This window comes from Cavia porcellus, unplaced genomic scaffold, assembly GCF_034190915.1.
Source record: "Cavia porcellus strain 051 isolate PalLab524CR breed Dunkin Hartley unplaced genomic scaffold, mCavPor4.1 scaffold_19, whole genome shotgun sequence".
Classification (NCBI taxonomy): Eukaryota; Metazoa; Chordata; class Mammalia; order Rodentia; family Caviidae; genus Cavia; species Cavia porcellus.
Genome location: NW_026947502.1, coordinates 64,451,490 through 64,476,174, shown reverse-complemented (window position 1 = coordinate 64,476,174; position 24,685 = coordinate 64,451,490). Strand labels below are relative to the sequence as shown.

The 24,685-nt window shown below is 51.8% G+C and overlaps 2 protein-coding genes across 9 annotated transcripts; both read left to right on the top strand.

Annotated features, from left to right (window-relative positions):
• Positions 1-45: 45 nt before the first annotated feature.
• Nrbp2 (nuclear receptor binding protein 2) lies at positions 46-7,099 on the top strand. 6 transcript variants are annotated; one of them, XM_063231209.1, is made up of 18 exons: positions 46-329; positions 675-797; positions 867-968; positions 1,064-1,153; positions 1,271-1,311; positions 1,399-1,493; positions 1,596-1,619; positions 1,687-1,770; positions 1,850-1,905; positions 2,003-2,098; positions 2,973-3,105; positions 3,217-3,319; positions 3,408-3,458; positions 3,536-3,675; positions 4,693-4,742; positions 4,829-4,892; positions 4,979-5,034; positions 5,125-7,099. In XM_063231209.1, exons 1-18 carry the CDS (start codon positions 207-209, stop codon positions 5,191-5,193), a joined length of 1,500 nt encoding a protein of 499 aa, XP_063087279.1. In that variant the 5' UTR covers positions 46-206; the 3' UTR covers positions 5,194-7,099. The 6 variants fall into 6 exon arrangements, 5 of the variants coding, with proteins under 5 accessions (XP_063087279.1, XP_063087278.1, XP_003463726.1 ...); XM_003463678.5 differs by having other exon boundaries at positions 47-329; positions 3,536-3,671; positions 4,689-4,742; XM_063231208.1 differs by lacking the exon at positions 1,596-1,619 and having other exon boundaries at positions 1,399-1,523.
• A 4,008-nt stretch (positions 7,100-11,107) lies between these two features.
• Puf60 (poly(U) binding splicing factor 60) lies at positions 11,108-24,255 on the top strand. Of its 3 annotated transcripts, none has more exons than XM_003463676.4 (12): positions 11,108-11,259; positions 16,312-16,404; positions 18,517-18,612; positions 18,727-18,816; positions 19,713-19,763; positions 22,070-22,231; positions 22,315-22,407; positions 22,552-22,765; positions 22,844-23,034; positions 23,169-23,304; positions 23,504-23,739; positions 23,821-24,255. In XM_003463676.4, exons 1-12 carry the CDS (start codon positions 11,236-11,238, stop codon positions 24,118-24,120), a joined length of 1,686 nt encoding a protein of 561 aa, XP_003463724.2. In that variant the 5' UTR covers positions 11,108-11,235; the 3' UTR covers positions 24,121-24,255. The 3 variants fall into 3 exon arrangements, with proteins under 3 accessions (XP_003463724.2, XP_063087277.1, XP_063087276.1); XM_063231206.1 differs by lacking the exon at positions 11,108-11,259 and adding an exon at positions 15,759-15,884; XM_063231207.1 differs by lacking the exon at positions 19,713-19,763.
• Positions 24,256-24,685: the final 430 nt, after the last annotated feature.

Genomic DNA, 24,685 nt, shown 5'->3' with positions numbered 1-24,685 from the left:
CCTAGATCCAACCCGGTCCCGGCCCGCAGAGGCGGTTCGCCAGGGGTGGGCCGGCTCCACCCCGGGCCCCCGAGGTCCGCCCGCCGCGCGTCCGCTCCTCCCAGCCGGGTGGGGGCTCGGGGCGGCGCCTGCTCGGCTGGGCTCTGGGCTGGGTGGCCGCAGAGCGACCGAGCGCACGGCAGACGGCAGCCTGGGCCCGCCGAACCATGGCGGCCCCGGAGCCAGCGCCCAGACGGAGCCGAGAGCGGGAGCGGGAGGACGAGAGTGAGGACGAGAGCGACATCCTGGAAGAGAGCCCATGCGGCCGCTGGCAGAAGCGGCGTGAGCAGGTGGGCTGCAGAGGGGTGAGGCTCGAACAGCCGCGGTGTTCATGTTGTCCAGACAACCTGAGGCCTCTCCAGCGGCCGCGTTCTGGCTGGTCCTTAGGTCTAAGGACCTCTACTCTCCGAAGATCGATGTCCTTCCAAAATCACCTCCCCGTGCCCAGGGAACTTCGCCAGACCTCTGTAGCCCTACTCCAACCCCTGTGGGTACCGCCCCTAGGCTCTGGACCTAGACTCCAGGGCCAGCACCCTGGAGGTCCCCAGCTGCTCCAAGCAGGAAGGGTATGGGTGGGACCCAGTCTCTACCCTTGACCCTGCACTTACCAAGGCACACATTCCTTCTACTCCCAGGTGAACCAAGGGAATATGCCTGGGATCCAAAGCACCTTTCTGGCCATGGACACGGAGGAAGGAGTAGAAGTGGTGTGGAATGAGCTGCACTTTGGCGACAGGAAAGCCTTCGCAGCCCATGAGGTAAGGCTCACCACCTCCTCCTAACCTGACCAGTCCAGAGACTGCCCTATGACTATACTCCCTCCCCAGGAGAAGATCCAAACTATGTTTGAGCAGCTGGCACTAGTGGACCACCCCAACATTGTTAAACTGCACAAGTACTGGTTGGACTCCTCCGAGGCCCAAGCAAGGGTGAGCTGGGGATGGGTGCAGGGATAAAGAAGGGTGCCAGCTTGGTAGGGAGGCAAGGATGCCCACCTATAGGCAGAGCCTGACCCATCCTGCAGGTCATCTTCATCACAGAGTACGTGTCATCGGGCAGCCTCAAGCAGTTTCTGAAAAAGACCAAGAAGAACCACAAGGCCATGAGCACCCGGGTATGGAGAGAGGCTGGGGTGCAGATGGGGTGGGAGGTGGGGTGATGGCTTTAGACCAGTCAATGGTGGCCTCTCCTGTGCCCACCTAAGAGACTCATGTGTCTGCTTTGCTGCCAGGCCTGGAAACGCTGGTGTACACAGATCCTGTCGGCACTCAGGTGAGGACCCAGCTGCACAAGTGCTTGCCCAGTAGCACCCGCTGCTCTCATAACCACTGACTCTTGCCTTCCCCCACTCTCCTGCAGCTTTCTGCATGCCTGCAGCCCCCCCATCATCCATGGGAACTTGACCAGTGACACCATCTTCATTCAGCACAATGGCCTCATCAAGATCGGTTCTGGTGCTGCCGGAAGGGACAGGGTTAGGCAGGGTGGGCAGAGGACCTATTGGGAGCCCAGGGCTTGACACGGCTCTTTCTTTCTTTCTGTGGTGGCCGACCCAGTGTGGTACCGCATCTTCTCCAATGGTGCGTGGAGCCTCTGGGGGTGGGGTCTGTGGAGAGGCCTGCTGCTTAGCACTGTGCTCTTCTGTAGAGCTCCCGGATGATCTCAGGAGCCCCATTCATACTGAGCGCCAGGAACTGCGAAACTTGCATTTCTTCCCACCAGAGTATGGCGGTGAGTCCAAGAGGGACCCTGATGACTGACCTCCCCTTGCATCTGTCCTACCCACCCTGCTTTGCTCTCCCCCTTTCAGAGGTCGCAGATGGTACTGCAGTGGACATCTTCTCCTTTGGGATGTGTGCGCTGGAGGTACTGGCCCCACCTCCTAGCCCCCCCCCCCAGGTGGGGCTCCATCCCTTCTCACCTATGCTATCTCTTCTCGGATTCCACCTGGCCCTGACCCCAGATGGCTGTGCTGGAGATTCAGGCTAATGGAGACACCAGAGTCACAGAAGAAGCCATTGCTCAAGCTAGGCACTCACTGAATGACCCCAACATGCGGGTGAGCAGCTGCTGCATTCTTTTAGGGATGGCCGAGGGTACCCGAGGCAGGACTATGAGGTGCTCTAAAGAGTAAGCAGCTAGGTTGACATACCAGAGGGTTGCTCCAGCCTCTATACTAAGGCCCACAGGAAAGGAAGAGAATACACTGGGACCTCTCTGGGAGCTAAGGTAGGGCCTCAGGCAGGAAAGGAGTCACAGATTTTAAGGATAAGTAGAGACATTCTCTATGTGGTTCCTATTACTACACCAATTTTATAAAGAAAATGAGGCTCAGAGACACTGAGGACTTTTCCAAGGCTTTAGAGTAGGTAATGGAGCCAGCATTTGCACTCAGGTCTACCGGACCCGAATCCCTACCTCTAAGTTGCCAGGCTTTTGTGGGGCATGGTGAACACACAGCAGACAAAGGAGATACAGGATGGAAGCTGTATCCACAGCCTTTCTGGTCAGAGTTCAGCAGTTTAACAGTTCAACCTTTGGGGATGTGGGAGAGGAGAATGGGCTTGGTGAGCATGAGAAGCCCAAGAGACAGGGTGAGACAGCATAGGGGCTCATCAAGATCACCTCCATGTTGGGGGCAGGCTGTGGTTTGGAGGCCTCTTGTCTGTATGCTGGGGATAACAGCACCCACTCCCCACATTTCCTTGAAGATCAAGGGAAAACAAACTTTGGGTGTTACGGGCTCATGGCCTGATTACTCTCAAGTTCAGGAGGTCGGGTCTTGGCCTGGCTGCTAATGGCATGCCTTTCCTTATGTGCATCCCCGCAGCAACCTTGGGGTCTAGGGACTTCAGGGTGTCTCCTCTCTTCAGACTGTGAGACTACAGCAGGGAGCCTTTGTCCACCACAGCCTCTCCTTTCCATGTACCCAGGAGTTCATCCTTTCCTGCCTGGCCCGGGACCCTGCCCACCGACCTTCTGCCCATAACCTCCTCTTCCACCGAGTGCTCTTTGAGGTGCACTCACTGAAGCTATTGGCAGCCCACTGCTTCATCCAGCACCAATGTGAGGGGCAGGCAGGCCTGGATGGGTCAGGGGCCTTGAGGTTGGGGTGTGGAAGAGGCCCTGCAGGACTTATGGCTGTGCTGGGAACCAGAGTGCTCCTATGACCCACAGACCTCATGCCTGAGAATATAGTGGAAGAAAAGACCAAGGCAATGGACTTGCACGCAGTCCTGGCAGAGATCCCCCGGCTCCACCAGCCCATGAAGCAGTGGCGGTGAGCAGTAGCCACCTTGAAGCCTCTCCTAAGTTCCCTGGCTAGCCCCTGGCTGGCCACCCTTCATGTAATACCCACCCCCTCCCAGGTACTCAGAAGTCTCCTTCTTGGAGCTGGACAAATTCCTGGAAGATGTCAGGTGAGAGCTGGCTGGCATGAGACTGGGGAACAGGGGCTGCCAGGCCTGCCAGCCACTCCAACCCAATGTGTTCTCAGAAATGGGATCTACCCACTGATGAATTTTGCTGCCACTCGGCCCCTGGGGCTTCCCCGTGTGTTGGCCCCACCCCTTGAAGAGGCCCAGAAGGCCAAGACCCCAACGCCAGAACCCTTTGATTCTGAGACCAGAAAGGCAAGTGCTGTGCTGTGCTGTCTCTCAGAGCTGTCCAGATAACAGGTGCCCTTCTCTTTGGGCCTGCATTCCTCATCTCCCTAGGCTGGGGCCTTTAGGAGAGTGGAGGGCTTTAGAACAATGCTAGGATCTCATTTTTTCCCCAGAGGTTCCTTGCTCCTGCAGACCCTTCCCCCATCCTGCTGCCCACCCAAATCTCTTTGTATTCCAAATAGCCTTCCTCTGGATATCTCATTCTCCCTAACATTTTTTTTTTCAGTACCGGTACCAGTACCTGCTTGCAAGGCAGGTGCTTATGCCGCTGAGCTAAATCCCCAGCCCCCCGCCCCGCCTTTTTCTTCCTAACATTCTGATGCCACTTACCTACTTAGCTGATTCCCTGACACTTGTGTCCTAGGATGTTCCCCAAGGCCTCCCAGGAACCACATCTCCCCAAATCTCTCTTCCTGGTCAGCCTGTCTCTCCCTCTACTGTTCATGGCCATATCCACCGAGTTCCCAAGGTTCTGGGTGTGGCCACAGCACTACCCTGATCTGAGCAACCTCTATTACTCACCTGGATGTTGTACCTGCCCCCAGCCTGACCCTACTTGTCCTGGCTTCCTTCCTCCCACAGTGCAGCCTATGTTCCCGTCTTAATGCCCAAAGCTACCTGGTTCCTGGCTGCCTAGAAAGCTCATGAGAGTCTTCAACCCAAACTCCCAACTGTCTTGAGGACTGGTCCTGTTGGCATTCTGCTCTTCCGCACTATCATCCCTGCTGACTTCTCCCCTCTGCTTTCCACACTTCCTTCCTTTTCAAGGCATTCTTTTTGCTTGTGATGTCTTCTATTCATCCTTCAGTATCCACCTCCAGTGCCTACTTACAGAAGTTTTCCTTAACTCACCAGGCAGCTAGGAATGAGACGTGTTTTCTGGGTTAGCCCTAGGAAATTTTCTAACTTCCAATCTCTGCTATCATTTCTGGGTCGCTCTGCCAAGTTCCTACCCTTGGGGGTAACCTGGCCTCCCTACCCCAGGTAGTCCAGATGCAGTGCAACTTGGAGAGGGGCGAAGACAAGGCACGCTGGCATGTGAGCAGGGTCCTGGGCCGGGTTGGGCAGGGTAGGTTGGGTGGGCCAACTGTGGCTGCACCCAAACATGCCCTCCCACCTCCCAGCTCACACTGCTTCTGGTGCTGGAGGACCGACTACACAGGCAACTGACCTATGACCTGCTACCAAGTAGGCAGAGGGGAGCCCTGGGTGGTAAGTGGACCCAGGCACCAGGCATACAGCAACCTCACAGTTTGCCCTTTATCCTACTATAGACGATAGTGCCCAGGACCTCGCAGCTGAACTTGTGCACTATGGCTTCCTACATGAGGTAGGCAGGGGGCATAGCTCAAGGGGCAAGGGGTTGGGCTCAGGATATGTCATATTGCTTCATACCATCATGCTTCCCTCCTCTCTGCAGGACGACCGCACAAAGCTGGCTGCCTTCTTGGAAACCACCTTCATCAAGTACCGAGGGACCCAATCCTGACCTGCTCAACCCTGGAGGCCCAGCCAGGTGCTGCTGGCTCAGGATAAGCCATGTAGGGAAGGTCCAGACTGCTGAAGCTGTCCTCACTAGTGTGCCTGAGAGCTAATGAACATCAGCTTGCTAGTGAGGACCCCCAACCTTTACTAGCAGTGTGGGGTCCTGGTGTGGTGGTGGGGCCCATTGGGGGCCAAGGGAGCTTGGGTGGGGTGGAAGGTGGGGCTAACCCTGAACAAACCTCTGCCAGGGGAGTGGTTCCATGTGGTCAGGGAAAGCAGCCATTCCTGGTTGGTACCACAATTAGGCCAGGAAACTGGACCTCAAACTGCAACAGAGTCTTGCTGGTGTCAGACACAGCACTGAGCACCTAAGAGGGTCGACCCAGCTGGAGAAAAAGAGGGCAGAGACCTGGAATTGAGGCCATATTCAGCAAAGCCTTGGTCCTAGGCAGAACCATTCTGGAGCACCCCCTCAAGCCTTCCATTTGCTTTAGATCAGGAACTGTGCCCTCCCTCATAGCCCCTCAAAGGGGCTATTTTTCTCCAGTGTTCCTTGGCTAGGTGGGGTCAGAGATCAGGTATCCAAGACACCTTCATCATGGGAACAGCTCCTTCGGGGGCCCTCAGGCTGTGCATTCCTATTTCCCTCTCTTTCCCTCACTTAACTACTCTTTTCAGTCTTAGACATTTCAATATTCTACACACACACACACACCCCCACACCCCTCAAATCCACTGCCCTGGCTTTTTAGTTCCTGGCTGCTGGACATTTAAAATTGTATACAGAAATGTAATACATCAGATTTCTGATTAAGCATTTCAAATGTCAATATAGAAAGGCTCTCTGTTGCACTAGTTCTAGTATATTGTCACTAAAATTTATCACAAATTTGGTGACTCAAAATACAAAGTATAATTTGTCATAATAGGTGAGAGGTCTGATATGGGACTAAAGTCAAGGGGTTGGCAGGCTTCATTTCTTTTTGGGGATTTTAGGGGAGAATCTACTTTCCACTCATTTGGGCTACTGGCAGATTTATTCACTGCTTTGAAGTACTAGAAATGCTCCCCACCGTGCTTTTTTTTTTTTTTTTTTTTTTTTTTTTTTGTGCCAGGGCTGGAACTCATGAACTTGTGCTTGACAAGCAGGCACTTATGATGCTGAGCTAAATCCCCAGCCCCCTAAATCCTCATTTTCTTACTGGCTGTCAACTGAGGAACATTCTCAGCTTCTAGAGGCTGCCCACATTCCTTGGCTGTCTCTTCACCCTCAAGGATAAAGCAGCAAGCCAAATCTTTGTCTTAAATCAGCTGACTGTTTGCTGCTAAGAAAGTTCTGATAAGGACTCCAAGTGATTAGGGTGGGTCCACCTTGATAATCCAGGATGATCACCTCAAAATTTGTTAAGATTAAGCACATCTGCAAAGTACATTCTGCCATGTAAACTAACATTCACTAGCTCCTGTGGTTAGAGAATGGACATCTTGAGGGTGGTGAGATTTTGCCTAGACTATCACCCTAACCAAAGCCAAAAACCAAAATGAAACTGCCAAGGTATATCAAATAAATGAACAATTATAGTGAATTTCAAGTTATCTTAAACATTACAGTACTATTTACAATGTTTCCTAAAATTTCATACATTTCAACTTAAAAGGCAGATTTCAAATAACTTACACAGTCTAGGAGGGAATCCTATTGCTAAGCTGTCTGCTTGTGCATGGTCATGTTGAGTGGTAAATACATAGCAGATTGTACCAGTCATTAAATGGAACTTAAAAGCATCGGTACTACAGTCTGCCTTTAATCATGCTTATGCTGAGTTTTTTATTTTCTCTGCATACATATCGTTTTAAAAGTTAGATGTTTTGGGGGAAGCAATAACAAATAAATGCAGTCTTCTACCTAATCCACCTGAGATTGAACTCTGTTAGCTGTGTTTTTGGCATTTAGAATCCCATGTTTCTCAAAACTACAAGCATGCTTTTAGTTTATGGATTTTTCTACATTAGGCACCCAAAGTGGCAACCTCTATGGTAGTGGTAGCAGACCTATGGTACATGTGCCACAGCAGGCTATTATCACTGAGAACTCTAAAAGATTTGCCATCTCTCCTCTCAGGGGAGAAGAAATCATCTGCCTCCCTTCTGACCCAGCACAGTACCAGTGTGATGGCTGGCACAGCTGCTTGGGTGTGATTCAGCTTCATTACCATAGGTCTCAGCAGAGAACAAGATGTCTTAGTTATTTTTCTCTCATTGCTGAGACAAAATACCCAACACCCAAAGTTAAAGGGGAAAGGTTTATTTAGCTCACAGTTTTAGGAGAGTTCATGTCCATAATCGGCTGGCTCCAAGGCAGGGTGCCACATGGCAGAAGAGCAACAGTTCATGTCAGTGGAAGACAGCAAAAGCAACAAGAGAGGAGAGAGACAAACTTCTTTCTGCCCTTTCATCTTATCTAGACTGCTGGGATTAGGATGGTGCCAATCCAGTGAGTGAACTGATCCAGCAATCACCCACCCTTCATCCTAGCATTATACTACAAATCAAACACACACCCTATATACAGCCACCTCTGAAAAATACTGACCAAATGAGGCTTTGGGGGAACATCTAGACACAAACCATAACAATGTCGTAGGTTATATTTTATTTCTTATTTGATGTTTTATTTTTCATGGAGCTAATAATTGGTCTTTTTTTTTTTTTTTAAGTTTTCTCTGTGTTTATTAATTCAACTTTGGATCTTCAGATTCCCCTCCAGAAATGTGGACTCCTCTCAATTCTTACAGAAGTCAGGATATAATTTACCAGTTTCTTCTTTTTCTGGAGCCCCCACCATGTGGGCCCTATGCCCTAGACTGCCTGCTCTTGGGATTGTAGCCCAGCTGTCAGCCTGAATTACCCTTCTTTAGTGTCCTATAACATTCCCTGTCTCTCGTCTGTGGATCTGTGCTTTTCTCTCTTTACTCTCCCCAAGTCAGAAGGAATATCCTCCAAGGAGACTAGGAGAGGAAGCATGAAAGATTACAAAGTCTTTGCCTTCATGTCTATCCTAATCTCATATGCTTAAAAGGGTAGCAAGGTACAAGAAACTTGGTTCTATGCCTATAATCTCAGCACTTTGGGAGTCTGAGGCAGGAGGATCACAATTTTGAGTTCCTCTTGGGCAATTTAATGCAACACTGTCTGAAAACAAGTAATACAGGACTTGGGATGTAGCTCAGTACAAAGGCCCTGAGTTTACTCAATACCACTATCACTAAAAAAAAAAAAAAAAAAAAGCTTGACTTCTTTGAAAATAATTTCTTCCTCAGGATACGACTGTCAATGCCTTTTTTTTTTTTTTTTTTGTCTTTTTCCTTTTTATCGGTACCAGGGATCGAACTCACGACTGCCTACTTGCAAGGCAGGCGCTTATGCCGCTGAGCTAAATCCCCAGCCCCCAATGCCATTTTCTTCTGGAACCCCCATTCCTCTCTGAATTTGATCTTTTACCTATGAGCTCTTTCTCACTGTTTCTCAATTTTTTCTTTGTTCCAGTGGAAATTTTCAGTGACTCTTTTATTCATTATCCAGAAAGACATTTTCATTTTTGTTGTTGTTGCTTCCCTTATTTTCTGAATTTGCAACATAGGACTTACCTTTTGAGGGATGCAATCATGTGATTAAGGGCGCAAGCTCTAGAGCTGATCTGTGTTCCCTGAGGTATGACCACAGCTGACCCTGCTACTCCTTATTGCGAATACTGAGGGTAGTCCCTCTGCAGTGTTGCTGTAAGGATGAGAACTCTAAATTCTGAACTCTGGGGTGATGAGCACAGATGATGCCAGGCTCCAAGTATGTAAGTGTAGTGTTACATATCACTATCTACTTGGGAACTGCTACCAAGGGGCACCCTGGGGCAGCCCCTGCTGGTGATAACACCCAGCTGAGCCATCCCCTCCACTATAGAGGCTCTGATGGGCCAGGTGGCTCCTAAGCAAAGGAGAGTACTGAACAGTGTGATTATTGCAGTTTCTGTTTTCTACCCGTATGGATTTATTTTTATGTGTTCTAGAAGATTCCAATGTTACTTTGCAAGCCTACTGAATTGTTCATTTTCCTCAAATTTTCCTTTTGGACTCTTGCTTGATTAATATGCTTTCTCTGTAAGTGTTCTTATCTTTTGGGTGCAAAATCTCTAATATCTCTAAGGATTGTATTTTACTTTTTTTCCTCTGGGTTTTTTTTGTTTTGGCTCAGTTCCTTTTGAAGCTTGTTTCCTCATCCTGTTGTACCTGGTGATCCTGAGCTGTCCAGCTGTGCTTAATATGGGCTGTTCTTTTGACTGGGGTTTATTGCGTGGTTAATTGAGACTCTGGGGTCTGGCTGGACCATTCTACTAGGCCGTTGCTGCCAGTCTTTAGAGCTGGGAGCTGCTGAGGCACGAAAACCCTTGTCTCAGAAGAACCTGGATAGAACATGTAGGAGGCCAGGCTCTGGGGATAGGATTGGTGGAGACAAGGGAAAGGCAAAGGACTCTTGCTTACTGCTCCACTTTTGAATTGGGGTAAAGCCTCAGTGTCCTCTTCTGGAACTCACATCCCAGCTACTGCTGGTGGGGCAGTGCTTGTTAGTCCCTGTAGTGGGATCAGAGGTCTGGGATGTTCTGCTTTCCAAGCAGACTTTCACAGGATCCTCAGACACTAACATCCACAGCTTAATGGGCTTAAGCTGCTTTACTGTCCAGTTCTATAACTCCAAGATAATCTACTTTCCTGCATTCATAGGCTTAGCCCTTGCAAATCTCCTTTCCTGTCATTTTGGAGGAGTTTCAGGAGGGAGAGGAGGAAAATATTCTGGCCTATTTTATTAGATGTGTCTACATTCAACTTACTAACTTTTTCAAGATTGCAAAGAGACCTGCCTAGCCTGGGAAGATACTTCATTACCTCAAGAAATGAAGATGCCTGAGCTTACAGAGGTGTTCCTTTCAGGTGGATAACTGAGTTGAGATCTTGGGAGTGGGTACAGCCCATGGCAAATGTTGGGGCAGCTCCTTGCACGACGTGGATGGACACCCCGAGCTTTTAAATATAGCTCAAGGCCTAAATGGACCTTTGTGCATAGTGTTCACACAAGATCACTGGCTCACGAGCTGTTTCAGATTACAGGTCCATCAACTGAATGCCACCTAACTTAAAAAGCATCTGTACTAAGAGACACTTACGAATAACGAGAAAGATGAACATGCCGCCAATTAAATAAGGTCTCCTACCTTTAGAGAGGTTACAACGCAACGACGTTGCATCTCCTATCCACCCATTAGGAACTCCTTCTGTCTGGTTTGTTTTGTTTTGTTTGTCTTTTTGAGACAGAGTTTCACTATACAGTTCAGGCCGACCTAGAACTCACTTTGTAACCCAGGCTGGCCTCAAACTCACAGCAATCTTCCTGCCTCAGCCTCCGAGTGCTGGGATTACAGGCACGTGTCACCACTTCCGACCCCTTCCGTCTCTCACAGAAGCTTTTCTGTGAGAGAAAATAAATATAATACCTTCTCGAAAAAAATGTATCGTGAAATCTAAGGTGCGGCCTGATGTGGTACTTTTGTTACCTGGCTTAGCAGTCTACACAGACTCCCTCGGCCTGAGAGGGCAGCTCTTCTCGTCTCCTTGGTAACAGCGAGCAAACACGCCTAAGTCTGTCCGTAGAGAAATAGAGCACTACCCCAGCGGGAGATGACGCAAATGTGCGAGCCGAAGAACGCTGGAGGTCTTGCGGGTATAGATCCCCGGGTGCGCATAATCCTACTAACCTGCTCCATCCTACCTTAGTCCTCAAACCTGGGTCCCCCCAAATCCGAGCTCTAGTTCGCCAATCCCTACTCCGAACTCTGATTTGCCCCGCCCCGGAAGCGCGTTCCTCTCCTTCTGCGTCTCTAGTGGTGGTGGTGGGGAGGGGTTTTATCGCGAGAGTTGCTCTGTTGGCTGCTCGATCGCGCGAGACTACGGAGGACGCTGGAGCGTGTGGCGCGCTCAGCGGCTGCGACGGACGCAAGATGGCGACGGCAACCATAGCTCTTGTAAGTGACCCCCCAGTGCCCATAGACGGCCTTCAGCTGGTGGGAACATGTCTTCGTCCGGGCTGGATTGTGGAAGGCGCCCGGGGGGCGGCTGTTTTCTGAAGCCCCCCGCGGATACCCTCGCGGCCGGAGGACGGGGGTGGGGCGGTTCGGTCTTGGCCCGGCCGCAGCTTCCGGCCCGTGGACTCCAGCTTCCGGCAGGCGGCAGGATTAGCCTGGCTCTGTTGCTAGGGGTGAGCCCGCTGTTCTGTTGCTGATGGCATCCAGGGAAGATGGCATCTGCTGCCCACTCCCCAGTGTGCTTCCAGTTAGTGGGAGCGGAAGGGGCGGTTCTGTAGCCTGGAGAGGTCGGGTGACGGCTCAGTTCCAGCCTCTGTAATTGGTCTTCGCCGATATTCTGCAAGGAAGCTCATAACCCTGTCCTGTTACTCCACAAATGAGAGTAAACGTCTCTCTCGCATTTGCCCTGTGCCAAACGCTGTGGGATGATTTTGAGAAACAGTGGGGAAGTAGTTAGGGGCAGTTCTTGTCTTGGTTGGGAGCCTGGTGGGCACCAGAGATCACTTCCCTCTTTGGTGTACCTTGTGCTAGGCGCCTGCTGGGCTAAGGGCGCTGTGGGCACCCAGAGGAAGGAATCCCTCCTCTTCTTTGCTTAGCGCCCACTTTTTAGGCAAGGCAAGCTGGGAATTTACAGGCAGTGATTAGTACCTATGCATAACATCCCAACCTATTTACCTCCTATTTAGCTTGGGAATCACCTCCTGGACCTAGCCGTTTGCAGCTCGCTCTCCCCCCCCCCCAGCCCACACCCAGAGAATGGGATAAGGTCTGTTTGAAAAGACAGTTTGGGCAGGTGGCTGGAGGTTAGGCCCGTAAATAGGGACAAGGAGTGCACTTGGACTGCCATTGCCAGCGTGTGAGCTGAGGCTTGGACCTGCTCCACTGGGGCAGAAGGCTATTCTCAGGAGAAAGGGATACTTACACAACTATTTCCTAGCTTTTAAGGTACTGCCCCTCGTGTGACCTTTATGCTATGACTAATTTTTTATTTTGCCCTGCTGCTTCTTGAAGCCACAGGAGCAATCTTTGTGAATGGGGAGCCAGAGGGTTAAAAATTTGGTGAATGTCTCCAGGTGGCAGTCGAAGGTGAAGGAGAGGGAGGCTCATAGACAAGAATGGGACACTCAGGGGGCTGGGGATTTAGCTCAGCGGCATAAGCGCCTGCCTTGCAATCAGGCAGTCATGAGTTCGATCCCCAGTACCGATAAAAAGGAAAAAGACAAAAAAACAATGGGACACTTGGAAAGGCACAGGAGGAGAGTGAATGTGCCTCATCTTCCAAGTATCTGCAGAGCATTGCCCCAAAGCTGTTGGGGACAAAGGGGTGAGCAGGGGCTCAGCTGTTGTGGTGCGTTGCCAAACAGTTGTCATTACTGAGATGAGCATGGGCAGTAGGACTCACCCCATTAGCTGAAGTTTTTAATGGGGTGTTCATTGTCATGCACGTCTTATCAAGGTTAGTACATATTCTTAACTTTAAAGACCAGGTTTAGCTGGGCATGGTCCCAGCACATGGGAGGCTGAGGCTGGAGAATTGAGAGTTCCAGGCTAGCCTGGGCTACATAGTGAGTTAGAGGTCAGCCTGAACTACATAGTAAGACACTGCCTCAAAACAAACAAACAAACCACCAGGCTTGCTGCAGCAGGTTTTGAGCTCTGATACGTTCCTCTTTTAATCTCTTTTTTGTAAAGTTTGAACCCAAGCCCTTGCATGTGCTGAGCATACTGTACTACTAAGCAAGATAGCCCTCAATCTTTTGAGTGGAAAGCTTTTTAGAAAGGTTGTCTTTTCCCTACTTTTCCCATTGGGCTAGTGAAACACTGTTTCCTGTTGTCGGTGTCATGATACTTCAGCTCTTGTGGAAAGACAAATGCAGTGACTCAACTTGGTTGACATAGGTTGGATGGGAATATATCCAGGAAGATATGGAAGGGCCTCCTTTTCTTTGGACTTCCCTTCTGCCTGGTAGATGCAGGAAAAAGGCAGTAGTTCTCTTCCCAGGAGGGAATCAGTCTTCATTATGTTGTGTCTTTGATTCATTGCTCCAGACATTCCTTCTCTGACTGCAGCCACTCAAGGACTGTGATCCTTGGTTTTCTTCTCCCATCCTGATGGAAACGATCACTTTCTTCTGAAGGTACCAACCTTCATGTCACCTCTTAAAGAGCCCTACCTGGCTGCCAAGATTTTTTTTTTTTTTTTTGTCTTTGAGACAGGGTCTCGCTATGCAGTTCAGGTGGGCCTTGAGCTCACTTTATAGCCCAGGCTGGTCTCAAACTCACAACAACCCTCCTGCCTCAGCCTCCCGAGTGCTGGGATTACAGGCATGAGCCACCATGCCCAGCTCGACTGCCAAGATTTTAGTATGCTTCATAGTCACTCCTCATCCGATCTTTTATTTTTATAGCATTTCTAGCTACAGAAATCGTCCTAGGTGTCATTTGGTACATTGTTTGTCTGCCAGCAGTTGACTGAGGCTCTTGAGTTATGCTTCTCTCTTCCTTGTTTTTGCTGTGTCCGCCAGTCCTCAGATAGAGCCTGATGACATAGCATTGTGCGATGTGAACAGATATGAACAGATGGAAATGTCCTACAGTGATCTCTACTCTAGGGGTCTGATGCTCATGTTATTTATTTAATGGTTGTTTTTGTTCAAAATTTTTGAAACAGGGTTTTGCTCTGTCCCTAATTTAGGCTGCCCTTGAACTCACAGCATTCCTCCTCCCTCAGCTCCACAAGTAGAGAGATTATAGGCATGTGCCACCATGCTCAGCCAGTGTTGATGTTATTAACAGTGCTCACTGCTAGAACCTATAGCTTGCTTTCCATGTGCAGTATTCCTAATGTATTTCATGGAGAATGGTTTAGTAAATCTTCACACAGCTCTGGATGTCTGTTCATCCCTCTTATGGCTAAGGACCCAAGGCCAAGATACCTTGTTATTTGTCCTAAGTTACTTAACTTTTAATGTCTTCTAATGGAAGCAGCCCTGTTTGTTTTGGGCTTTTGAGAGGCAGAGCTAGTATTTCCATCCCTCAAAGAAGGCTTCTTACCTTTTGCGTTGCTGCCTTGTGCTAGGGAACACTGTGACCACGGAGCCTGACGTTTTCATAGAGATGACAGCATGTGACTAGCCCTGACAATAAATGACAGCTTTCTCCAGGTTCTCCTAGTGATTGTTCTGTTTTTACTTTTGTTTTTGAGGCAAGGTTTCACTATGAACTTGCCTTTGTAGCCCATGCTGGCCCGGAACTCACGATGATCCTCCTTTCTCCATTTCCCAAGTGCTGGGATTACAGGCGTGTACAACCATGGCTGGCTTCCTGGTGACTGTATTTTGGGAGATTTTGTTTTGTTTTGTTTTTTGAGATAGCGTCTTGCCATGCAGTTCGGGTTGTCCTTGAACTCACTATGTGGCCCAGATTGGCCTCAAACTCCAGATGATTCTCCTGCCTCAGCCTCCGAAGTGATGACAGGATCTTAATACGTAGTTCAAGCTGGCCTTGAACTGACTGCATAGCCCAGGCTGGCCTCGAATTTGTGGTAATCCTCCTGCCTCAGCCTCCTGAGCACTGGGATTAAGGTATGTGCCTCCGTGCCCAGCTCTCCTAGTGACTAGAACAGAATTCTAGGTTCAGAATGACTGAGATCTCCCTACTACCTGTGTTGCATGGAGAGCCAAGAATGGCTTGCATAGTGTCTTATCAGTGCACTGGGTTTCCCAAGAAGTCCCATCTGAGCTATGTCCTGCTCAGCATTGCCTTGGTCCTTGTATTGGCTAGCACAGTAGTTTGGGAAAGCAGGGGGTTACTTGTGTACCTTACGTTCACTCTGTCCATAGGTTCTTAAGGCTCTCTTCCTGTGAGTATTGAGAAGCAGCCTTTGTTCTGCAGATGGGGCTGACAAAAACCTCCCCTTTCCTTTGTGTATCTGGATATCCAAGCAGTAGTGGGGGCTGAGCTGGGCAAGAACTTACCTATGCAGGAAGCATTTGCATTTGAAGTAGCTCCAGGCAAAACCAGCCACCCGCCTATTGGCTTCATTTTCAGTGTGCTGGGCTATGCTCCTCTGCTTTCTCTAGAGGGCTGAAACCTGAGAGAGATGTGCTGGCCAAATCAGCCCTTCTCTGGGATTGTCCATGTGGCCCCAGGTATGGCATGGCCTTCCCACATGCACTTAGGTATTGTGAATCTTATTCCTGAGCTGGAAGAGGGAGCATATTCTGCCCTGTTACTGCTGTATAGTCTCTGAGAGGGTAGAATAGGTCTCAGGGTCCTTCTGCCAAATCTTCCCACCCCTATGACATTGTCCACCTCCTGCCTGAGGCCTGACTTTGCCCTTGTCACCCCAATAGGACATGACAGGACCTGCATTCTGGAAGCTGGCTCTGACAACTGTTCTCTGCATCTTCTTAGTGTAGGTCCTATCTGGTACAAAGGACCAGGCTTTGCTTCCCAGGAGTCAGGAAGCCCTGAGCAGCTTGATTGTCGGGGGAAGGAGGCCTGGATTTGACCAGAGCCTATGGAAGAACCACGACTAATGCTGAGTTAAGGGCTGGCCCCAGGTGTGTGCAGGGTTCTGACAAGGTGCCCTTGCTGCCTTAGGAGGGTTTCCAGGGGACAGCCACCTGGCCTCCTGCTCATCCAGGCTGGTTCAATCTGTTAGCAGGAGAAGGTGGTTTTCCTTGGTTGAAGCAGGACCACTGCCTGCTCTATGCTGTCCATTTTCAAGGACTTGCTGCCAGGTCCAAATGCCACTGTGCTTTTTTGGCAGAGCCCTGGACAGCTGCCAATATCTTGGTGGGTTTGAGGAGTAGGCAGTATAAGGTATGCTGGGACTATTCAGGAGCCATGCTGGAGCTAGGTCCTTCTTGTACCTGTCCTCCCTTGCTTGACTGTGGAGCTCATCCCTTACTTAACTTGGAGGAGAGAGGGTCTTGAGTGATGACATCCACGTGACTGTCGGTTACAACATCTCCTTCCTGCCTACAGCAAGTCAATGGCCAGCAAGGAGGGGGGTCCGAGCCAGCAGCGGCGGCAGCGGCGGCAGTGGTGGCAGCGGGAGACAAATGGAAACCTCCACAGGTACTGACCTTAAACATCCTCTCCCTCAGGCCCAACTGTCTGCCCGCCTGCCTGCCATAGAGGCCTGGCCGGGGCAGGTGGAGAGGACCCCAGAGACCCTTCTCTGTCTTCTGGGCTGACAGTGCCTCGCAAGACCTAAGGCTTAGCCCTGTGCCTCTCCTGCTCCCTCCCCATTCTGCTTCTGTCCTGGCCTCACCCCTGTGAGCTCTTTCTGTCCTAGGCCCTAGGCAGGGCTTGGCAATGGACTGACCAGTTGGAGGCACTGGGGCCTGACCTTGGCCATACTTGCTTTTGATATCAGAATAGATGGGGCCTGCTGTTCTACAATGGGCAGCATTTTTTTAGACTCAGAAATGCAGATTTTCATGTTAATTTTCCTTTAACTTAAATAATAGAACAGAACAGCATACCCACTAAAAGCACAAGTGTTAATGGGGACTCAGGCCTCCACCTTTTCTGTGCCACAGACTTTAGAGTGAGTATGGATAGATCTTTTTCTCTAGTCACAGACCATGAGAACGAGCTCTCTGGGAAGAGGAGCTGAGCTTTTGTCAATGGGTGATGGGTTCTTTGTGCTTCTTCACTGCAATGCCTCCAGAGGGTCCTAGCTGGCCTTCACAAGATAGCCTGGCAGCCTGTTGGGACTAGACCCTTCTCTTGGCCTCAGGCACCCTTTAGGGGGTGGGAGTAGTGGACAGGAACATAGTGTACAGCTTGGATCCTGAGAAGCTGTGAGGGCTGAGGCTCCCAGCCCTGACTGGCTATCCAGCAGCCATTGGTGGGAGAAGGGCCTTTTGTTTACTAAGACAAAGAGGAGATTGAACAGTTTCAAGGGGGTTGCAGGGTACTGGCATTGATTTCCATGGTGACAGCCTGCACCAGCGTCCCCATCTTGGTCTCTGGCCCCCTCCTACTAAGGAAGGGTAGAGCTTTGAGCCAGCTAGGAGGATAGATAGGCTTAGTGTGAGCCAGACTATTATCAGGGTGGGCCCTTTTAGACTTTGTGCCCTCTGACCGTGGGCTGGAAACCCAGCACTTGGGTGATAGGATGGAGTTCTTAGGGTTTGAATCAACTGATCACTGCCTGCCTCCTTTGTGTCACTGTCCTTGTTTTCACTCCTGTGTTAGGACCCTTCCTTTTTCCTCTACCATCTCTTATAAAGCCATGTCTGGAAGCCTAGAAGGATTCCTGGTGATCTTTGAGCTAGTAGGCAGGTGGGCTCTGCCAGCTCTCATGCTGTATTTTTTTCCTGCTACGTGGTTGTGTTGTTTGTCTTGCAAAATGTTTGGAAACAGCTTTGACAGAAAGAATGCAAACATAATTCTGGTAGCTTCCATTTGAGCTATAGCCACTGTGGCAAGCCTACTCTGCCCAGGTACCTCCTGACCTGCAGGCATTCTAGGGCTGCTCTTCTGGCTTCCCTAGGGAGCTTGGTCACAACCTGTAGAGTTTCGTAGAGATCAGCTGGAGCCCTCTGTATAGCTTATGTTGCCTGGGTGAGTATGCAGGTACATTGGGAGGTTTACACAGTATATGCAAAGATAAAGGATGGGCACTGTTGGAAGAGAGGTCCTGTGACCATATTTGATCCATGGGTAGCCTCTGAACCCTAAAAGAAGCCATCCTCTGTCCATAGCAGAGGTTGTGAGGGAGCCCAGTGGTTGAGATGCAAGGTGGCCTAGGAGTAAGGAGCCCCATATGTCCAGGCTGGTTGTCCTGTCCCACCCCAACCCCAGGCAGCATGGGGTAGAGTAGATTGTGGAATCAGGCTGGCAATAAGGGTCTAGATTCCTGCCACCTGTTCTCTGTCTTGGCTTCTGAGGAGGCTGTTGTGGCCTGGGGCCCACAACTGCCTCAAGCTGGCCCAGGCCCCCAAGGTGTGTTCCTTCCTCAGTCTGTGTCCCACCTATGGCCTCTAGGGAGTCAGGCTTTGAATGAGGACAGTAATATGGAAAGCCCAGGCATGCATTCAAGCCAGGTAGGAAATAGTCTTATCTGGCGCCTGTTCCTCTCTGAGAAGAGACTAGGGAGATGGGTATGAGATTTCTGGGGTCATGTGCAGGAGACTTTGAGGTTGCTGCTGAACAACTTCCCTATTCTCTCTTCACCAGGGCACAGATTCCATCAAGATGGAGAATGGGCAGAGCACAGCTGCCAAGCTGGGACTGCCTCCTCTGACGCCTGAGCAGCAGGAGGCCCTCCAGAAGGTGAGAACATGACTTCTGGGCACTGTGCGTGTGGCTGCTGAGCTAGGATCAGTGGGGGCAGGCCACATCCCTACAGGCTGGCCCGCCAGTGCTCCTCACTACTGTTTTTTGCAGGCCAAGAAGTATGCCATGGAGCAGAGCATCAAGAGTGTGCTAGTGAAGCAGACCATCGCGCACCAGCAGCAGCAGCTTACTAACCTGCAGGTGAGTCCTACCTCCTTCCTATCGCTGTCACCACCACCACCGCCTCAATGGCCTGGTTCTGCTGGAGGATGTCCCACCCTGCCTGGGCCGGAAATCCTCCATTGCCCCTCCCCACTTCCACCATCTCCTCCTTTTCCTTCTCTTCCTCCTTCTGTGCCTGTGGCCATCCCCAGAAGGTGTTATGACTCTCAGATTCTCAAGGACTCATTCTTAGGACCCCCGGGTCCTCCCTGAGACACGAGTGGCCCAGCCTTCCCTGCTTGTTACTTGCTGTGGCCCCTTCTCCATTCCCTTTCCCATTGCTTCTCTGTAACTTTGCCCATTACCCTTCTTGATGTTTCCACTATTGCCTTTGGGTCTCCCCCATGCCCTTGTCCCCCAGGCTGTGCACAGCTGTGGTGGCAGCATGTAGGGTGTGTTTCTCTCTGTCCCCATGGTCAGCCTCCCACCCTGATGTAAGTCCAGAGCATGTGGGCTGGGGCCTAGGATGAAGGGAACAGTCTGGGGAAGCTTCTCCTAGGCCCTACTCCAGGCCAGAGGCTTGGACATCTGTGTGAGGAGAGGCCTGTGTGAAGCTAACAGGCTCCTGGGCCTTGAGCCCCCAGCCCTGGCCCAGCCCCTAGACATTCATGTTGCCAGGAGATGTCCTGGTTGCTCACTATTCTCCATTTGTCCCGCCCTTCCTTGTGCCCTGGCCAGCCCTGCTGCAAAGGCTGCAGGATAGGCACCTGGGGCTCTGAGGCCCCCCTGGGCAGGTGCCAGCAGCCAACACTCGGCCGCAGTGTGGGAAGGCAGGGCGGGGACTCCGGGCCTTGCCGCTGTCTGCGTGAGGTGTTGACGAGAGCGGGAGACTGCTCGGCTCCAACAGACTGAACTCTGTCTTTACTGTCTTTCAGATGGCAGCAGTGACAATGGGCTTTGGAGATCCTCTCTCACCTTTGCAATCGGTCAATAGAAATGCTCACTTCTTCTGGGGCTCATGTCCTTAGTCAGGGCTAGAGGGGGGCAGTGCAGCCCACTGCTGGGGACCTTGCTCCCCTGGCTGGCCCTGCCCGCCAGCTCTGGACGAGCGCTGCAGAGCGTCAGGCATGGCGGGGCCAGTGGTGTGGGCACCCACCCCGGGACCGCCCCTGGGGAGGCCTCCACCTGCTCTGAGGGCCCGCCTTAAAACTAACGGCCAGGTAACTGCGGAGGGCAGCCGTGGCAGCCAGCCAGGGAGGGTAGCTGCCAATGCCAGGCTCGACTGCGCCCTTGACACCCTGCATAGGGTGTGCACCTGCGGGCCACCTGCTCTGTCAGTCTACAGGCTGCCTGGGCTCTTGGGTTGGGGTCAGCCACTGAGGAAAGGGGTCCTAACTTGTGGCCCCATCAGTCCCTGGAGGGAGGATGGATGGGTGGGGTGGGGTTTGGGAACCAAGCGAGCAGAGAGGGAAGGGCAAAGACTTGGGCTACTGGCCCAGCTGTCAGCAAAGGGTAGTGGCCATGTGGCCAGGGAGGAGGCAAGGGCCGTGACTGTGGCCACAGTGAGCAGAGCAATCTGGGAAGGATGTGCCCCTCACTTGCCTACAGGCAGGTTGAGGAGGCCAGGCCCTGTCCTGGGGAAATACTGAGGGATGTACAAGGGCCTCTAGAGAGGGGCCATCCCTGGATGTCTTATACGGGAGGCACACCTAGTGTCCTCTCTGGGAGGTGTGTTTGAAAAGGAGCTGTCTGCATTCTAAGAGACCTGGGCTGTGGGAAATGTCAGAGAAAGCTCTTTGCTCACCTGTAGTTGGGGAGCCCTGCCCTGAAAAGGAGACAATGTTCTCTTGGGTACCTTTGGCCCAAGAGACAGATGTGGCTTCATATCTGGGGAGTTCACTGTGAAAAGGATATGGCTCCACCTTCAGGGGTTCTTGGTCTAAATAGGGGCCTGGTGCCTGTTTGGTTTGAGGAGGGAGCATCCCCATTCTTTTGAGAATTCCTAGTGTGAGGAAACATAGACCCCACGATGGGGAGGCATGTGTTGGGAGGAGATATGGATCTTCCTTTGAGGCCACACTTTGGCAGAGGGCTGGGCCTGTACCAGGCCTGTTGATATAAACTGGTGCTTAGTGTGATGATGCATAACTATAATCCCAGAAATCTGGGAGACAGAGGCAGAGGCAGGAAAACTGCAAGTTTGAGCCTAATCTGGTCAACTTAAAGGCCTAGCAAGACCTGTCTCAAAAATAGAACCAAAAAAAATTTTAGGTGCAGGAGACACAACTCAGTCCAAAGGCCCTGGGTAAAAACCCTTGTTAACAACAAAAACAAAAAGTAGTAAACTGGTCTCTGCCACTAGTACCTTTGTAAGGGTAAGAGGAGTCCTTGTTTGTGTTAGGGACAGAGCCCTGGGGTCCATAGTCTTCTGCAGCCCACCATACAGGGCTTTAGAACTTCCTACCTGGCACGTCTTCTGTGAGGTGGCAGGAGAGGGAGCCCCATTCCTGAGAACATGCTGAGGTCCTGCAGTCCAGCTCACAGCCAGCACCTGGGCCTGCTGGGCGTTACAGCTCCCTCATCAGAGAGCCCTGAGACTTCTCCTATGGGCTCTCTGCTGGAGAACAGGCCAACAGCTCTTGCTTGGGCCAGATCTCAACTATAGCTATAGGCTCCAGACACGTGTTTGTGGGGGATGTTGAGATGGGGAAAGTGTAGAGTATCCCCTGCCTGAGTTAGCCCTGCATGAGCAACTGTTCCTTGTTCTCTCCAGGGAGCCCTGTTCTGGGCTCCTGAACTCCTCCCCAGGGGTTTCTTCTGGGCATTGGCTGCCCTGTCTGCTGCCACCCTCTCTTCTGACCTTCATGCTAGTGGGTCCCTCCAGCTTGGATGGTTCCTCCTTCCCTCTTCTGTTGCAGTACTTGGCTGGGATGGTGGGACGATCTCCCACCCCAGCCTGGGTTGCCTGGCCTCCAGACTGGAGGGGTGGGCTGGGGGGAAGGGCACACAGCCCTGCCTCCTGACCAGCTGTCAGCTTTGCTGGCTATAGTCTGCCTGGAACTTGGGTGGGCTGGGATCCGTCTGTGTCCTGCCATCGGGCCTGGCTTTCCTTCCTCAGGGTGGGGTCCTGCTGACCCCTGTGCCCTGACTGCAGGGGCTAAGCCTGTACTTTGCTGCTGTGGGGTGCCCTCCCCACAGCAGAACTGGGTGGGTGGACCAGGAGAGGAGAGGGCTTCTGAGCCTCCTGCTTTTCTGACAAGCCAGTGGCTCTCTCTCCTCTGTCCTGCTGCAGATGGCAGCTCAGCGGCAGCGGGCACTGGCCATCATGTGCCGGGTCTACGTGGGCTCCATCTACTATGAGCTAGGGGAAGATACCATTCGCCAGGCCTTTGCCCCCTTTGGCCCCATCAAGAGCATTGACATGTCCTGGGACTCCGTCACCATGAAGCACAAGGTGAGCAGGCTGGGTCCATTCCAGCTGCTCTGGGCTTACCCTCTCAGCACTCTTCTGGCCTAATGGGGCTACCCTGTATCTAGGGCTTTGCCTTTGTGGAGTACGAGGTCCCAGAAGCTGCACAGCTGGCTTTGGAGCAGATGAACTCAGTGATGCTGGGGGGCAGGAATATTAAGGTGAGAGCAAAATAGTTGGTCTTGGGTTTTAAGCTGAGAACACAGAATGCACTGCACATCCGCCAACAGAACACAAAACATCCACAGAAGTGTGTAGAGGGTGGACATGAGCTGATGATGCTTTTCATCCCCTTGCTTCTCCAGGTGGGCAGGCCCAGCAACATAGGACAGGCCCAGCCCATCATAGACCAGCTGGCTGAGGAGGCACGAGCCTTCAACCGTATATATGTGGCCTCTGTGCACCAGGACCTCTCAGATGATGACATCAAGAGTGTATTTGAGGCCTTTGGCAAGATCAAGTCTTGCACACTGGCTCGGGACCCCACTACTGGCAAACACAAAGGCTATGGCTTCATTGGTAAATTTGAGGTATTGAAGGGAGGGGTGTCACCAGATGTTGGAGCTTGCCCTTCTCACTGCTGTTCCTACCCTACAGAGTATGAAAAGGCTCAGTCATCCCAGGATGCTGTGTCCTCCATGAACCTGTTTGATCTGGGTGGCCAGTATTTGCGAGTGGGCAAGGCTGTCACACCCCCCATGCCCCTGTTGACACCTGCCACACCTGGAGGCCTCCCGCCTGCTGCTGCTGTAGCTGCAGCTGCAGCCACAGCCAAGATTACAGCTCAGGTGAGGGCTGATGCAGTTACTTGGTTTGATAGTGGGTAGATAGGCCTTCTGATGCTTTGGGGACTGGCTTTTCAGGTGATATAGGATAGAGGTAGCCATACTGGAATTGATCATGGTGGGCCTTTTGGTTGCAGGAAGCAGTGGCTGGAGCAGCAGTGCTGGGTACTTTAGCCACACCTGGATTGGTATCCCCAGCACTGACCCTGGCCCAGCCACTGGGGGCTTTGCCTCAAGCTGTCATGGCTGCTCAGGCCCCTGGAGTCATCACTGGTAAGTCTGAGTGAGCTAAAACTCTCCCCATCACCCCATCCCTGTATCTTCAGGCTTTCTCCTTCAGCTGCTTTCTGGGCCACACTTGCTCAGCCCTAACCCTTTGAGCCCAGGATAGACTACCCATGGCTGACCATCTCTGCTCCTTCCCAAGGTCATGGGGTGGAATGACTGCTCGACCTGGTTGGTTTTGCTACAGGTGTGACCCCAGCTCGTCCTCCCATTCCGGTCACCATCCCTTCTGTGGGAGTGGTAAACCCCATTCTAGCCAGCCCCCCAACGCTGGGCCTTTTGGAGCCCAAGAAGGAAAAGGAAGAAGAAGAGCTGTTTCCGGAATCCGAGCGGCCAGAGATGCTGAGTGAGCAGGAGCACATGAGCATCTCAGGCAGCAGTGCACGCCACATGGTCATGCAAAAGCTGCTGCGAAAGCAGGAGGTGGGCAGCCAGAACCTGGTGGGGGGTGGAGTAGGGGTAGTCCAGGTGGTCCACAACTCTATGCTGTCCCCTCCCACACAGTCCACAGTGATGGTTCTCCGCAACATGGTGGATCCCAAGGACATTGATGACGACCTGGAGGGGGAGGTGACAGAAGAGTGTGGCAAGTTTGGTGCTGTCAACCGTGTCATCATCTACCAGGAAAAGCAGGGCGAGGAGGAGGATGCAGAAATCATTGTCAAGATCTTTGTGGAGTTTTCCATGGCCTCAGAGACTCACAAGGCTATCCAGGCCCTAAATGGGCGCTGGTTTGCTGGCCGCAAGGTGGTGGCTGAAGTGTATGACCAAGAGCGTTTCGATAACAGCGACCTCTCTGCGTGACTTTGGCCCTGTTTCCTGGACTTGCTCTGCATTTCCTTTGGGTTTTATAGTGATCCAGTGATGTACCTGGGACCAGGCACTCTGCCCAGCTCAGCCTATAGTGTGCATAAAGGTGCAGATGCTGCTGGTCCTGAACATGCTTCTGTCCGACCTTGGTCCTGGGTGCGTGGGTGGGTGGGTGGGTGGGTGTGTATAAAACATGACTGCTGAGATGAGGCAGTAGTGGTCCCCAGTCTTTTTTTTTTTTAAAAGACGATCTCTATGCAGTTCAGGCAGGCCTTGAGTTCACTTTGTACCCTAGGCTGGTCTCGAACTCGGTAACAGTCCTCCTGCCTCAGCTTCCTGAGTGTTGGGATTACAGGCATGAGCACCATGCCTGGCTTGTGGTCCCCAGTCTTGAGCGGCCTGGGGGCCATTGGGAGGACCCTAGGGTATGGGGGTCGGGGAGGGGCAGACCTAAAAGTAGGGTCTGAGTCTTGGGTCCAAGCGCATGCCTTCAGAGGCTGATGTGAGCTTCCATGGAGCTGGAGACGCTGGAGACATCTGCAGGTGGAGCTTGGTATCC

Bases quoted from the DNA above. Each gene is read 5' to 3' on its own strand.
- Nrbp2 (XM_063231208.1), top strand. From the start codon at position 207: ATGGCGGCCCCGGAGCCAGCGCCCAGACGGAGCCGAGAGCGGGAGCGG. The intron at 330-674 runs GTGGGCTGCAGA...TTCTACTCCCAG, and splicing joins GGCAGAAGCGGCGTGAGCAG to GTGAACCAAGGGAATATGCC. The intron at 3,320-3,407 runs GTGAGCAGTAGC...ACCCCCTCCCAG, and splicing joins CAGCCCATGAAGCAGTGGCG to GTACTCAGAAGTCTCCTTCT.
- Puf60 (XM_003463676.4), top strand. From the start codon at position 11,236: ATGGCGACGGCAACCATAGCTCTT. The intron at 18,613-18,726 runs GTGAGAACATGA...TGTTTTTTGCAG, and splicing joins AGCAGGAGGCCCTCCAGAAG to GCCAAGAAGTATGCCATGGA. The intron at 22,232-22,314 runs GTGAGCAGGCTG...CCCTGTATCTAG, and splicing joins CCGTCACCATGAAGCACAAG to GGCTTTGCCTTTGTGGAGTA.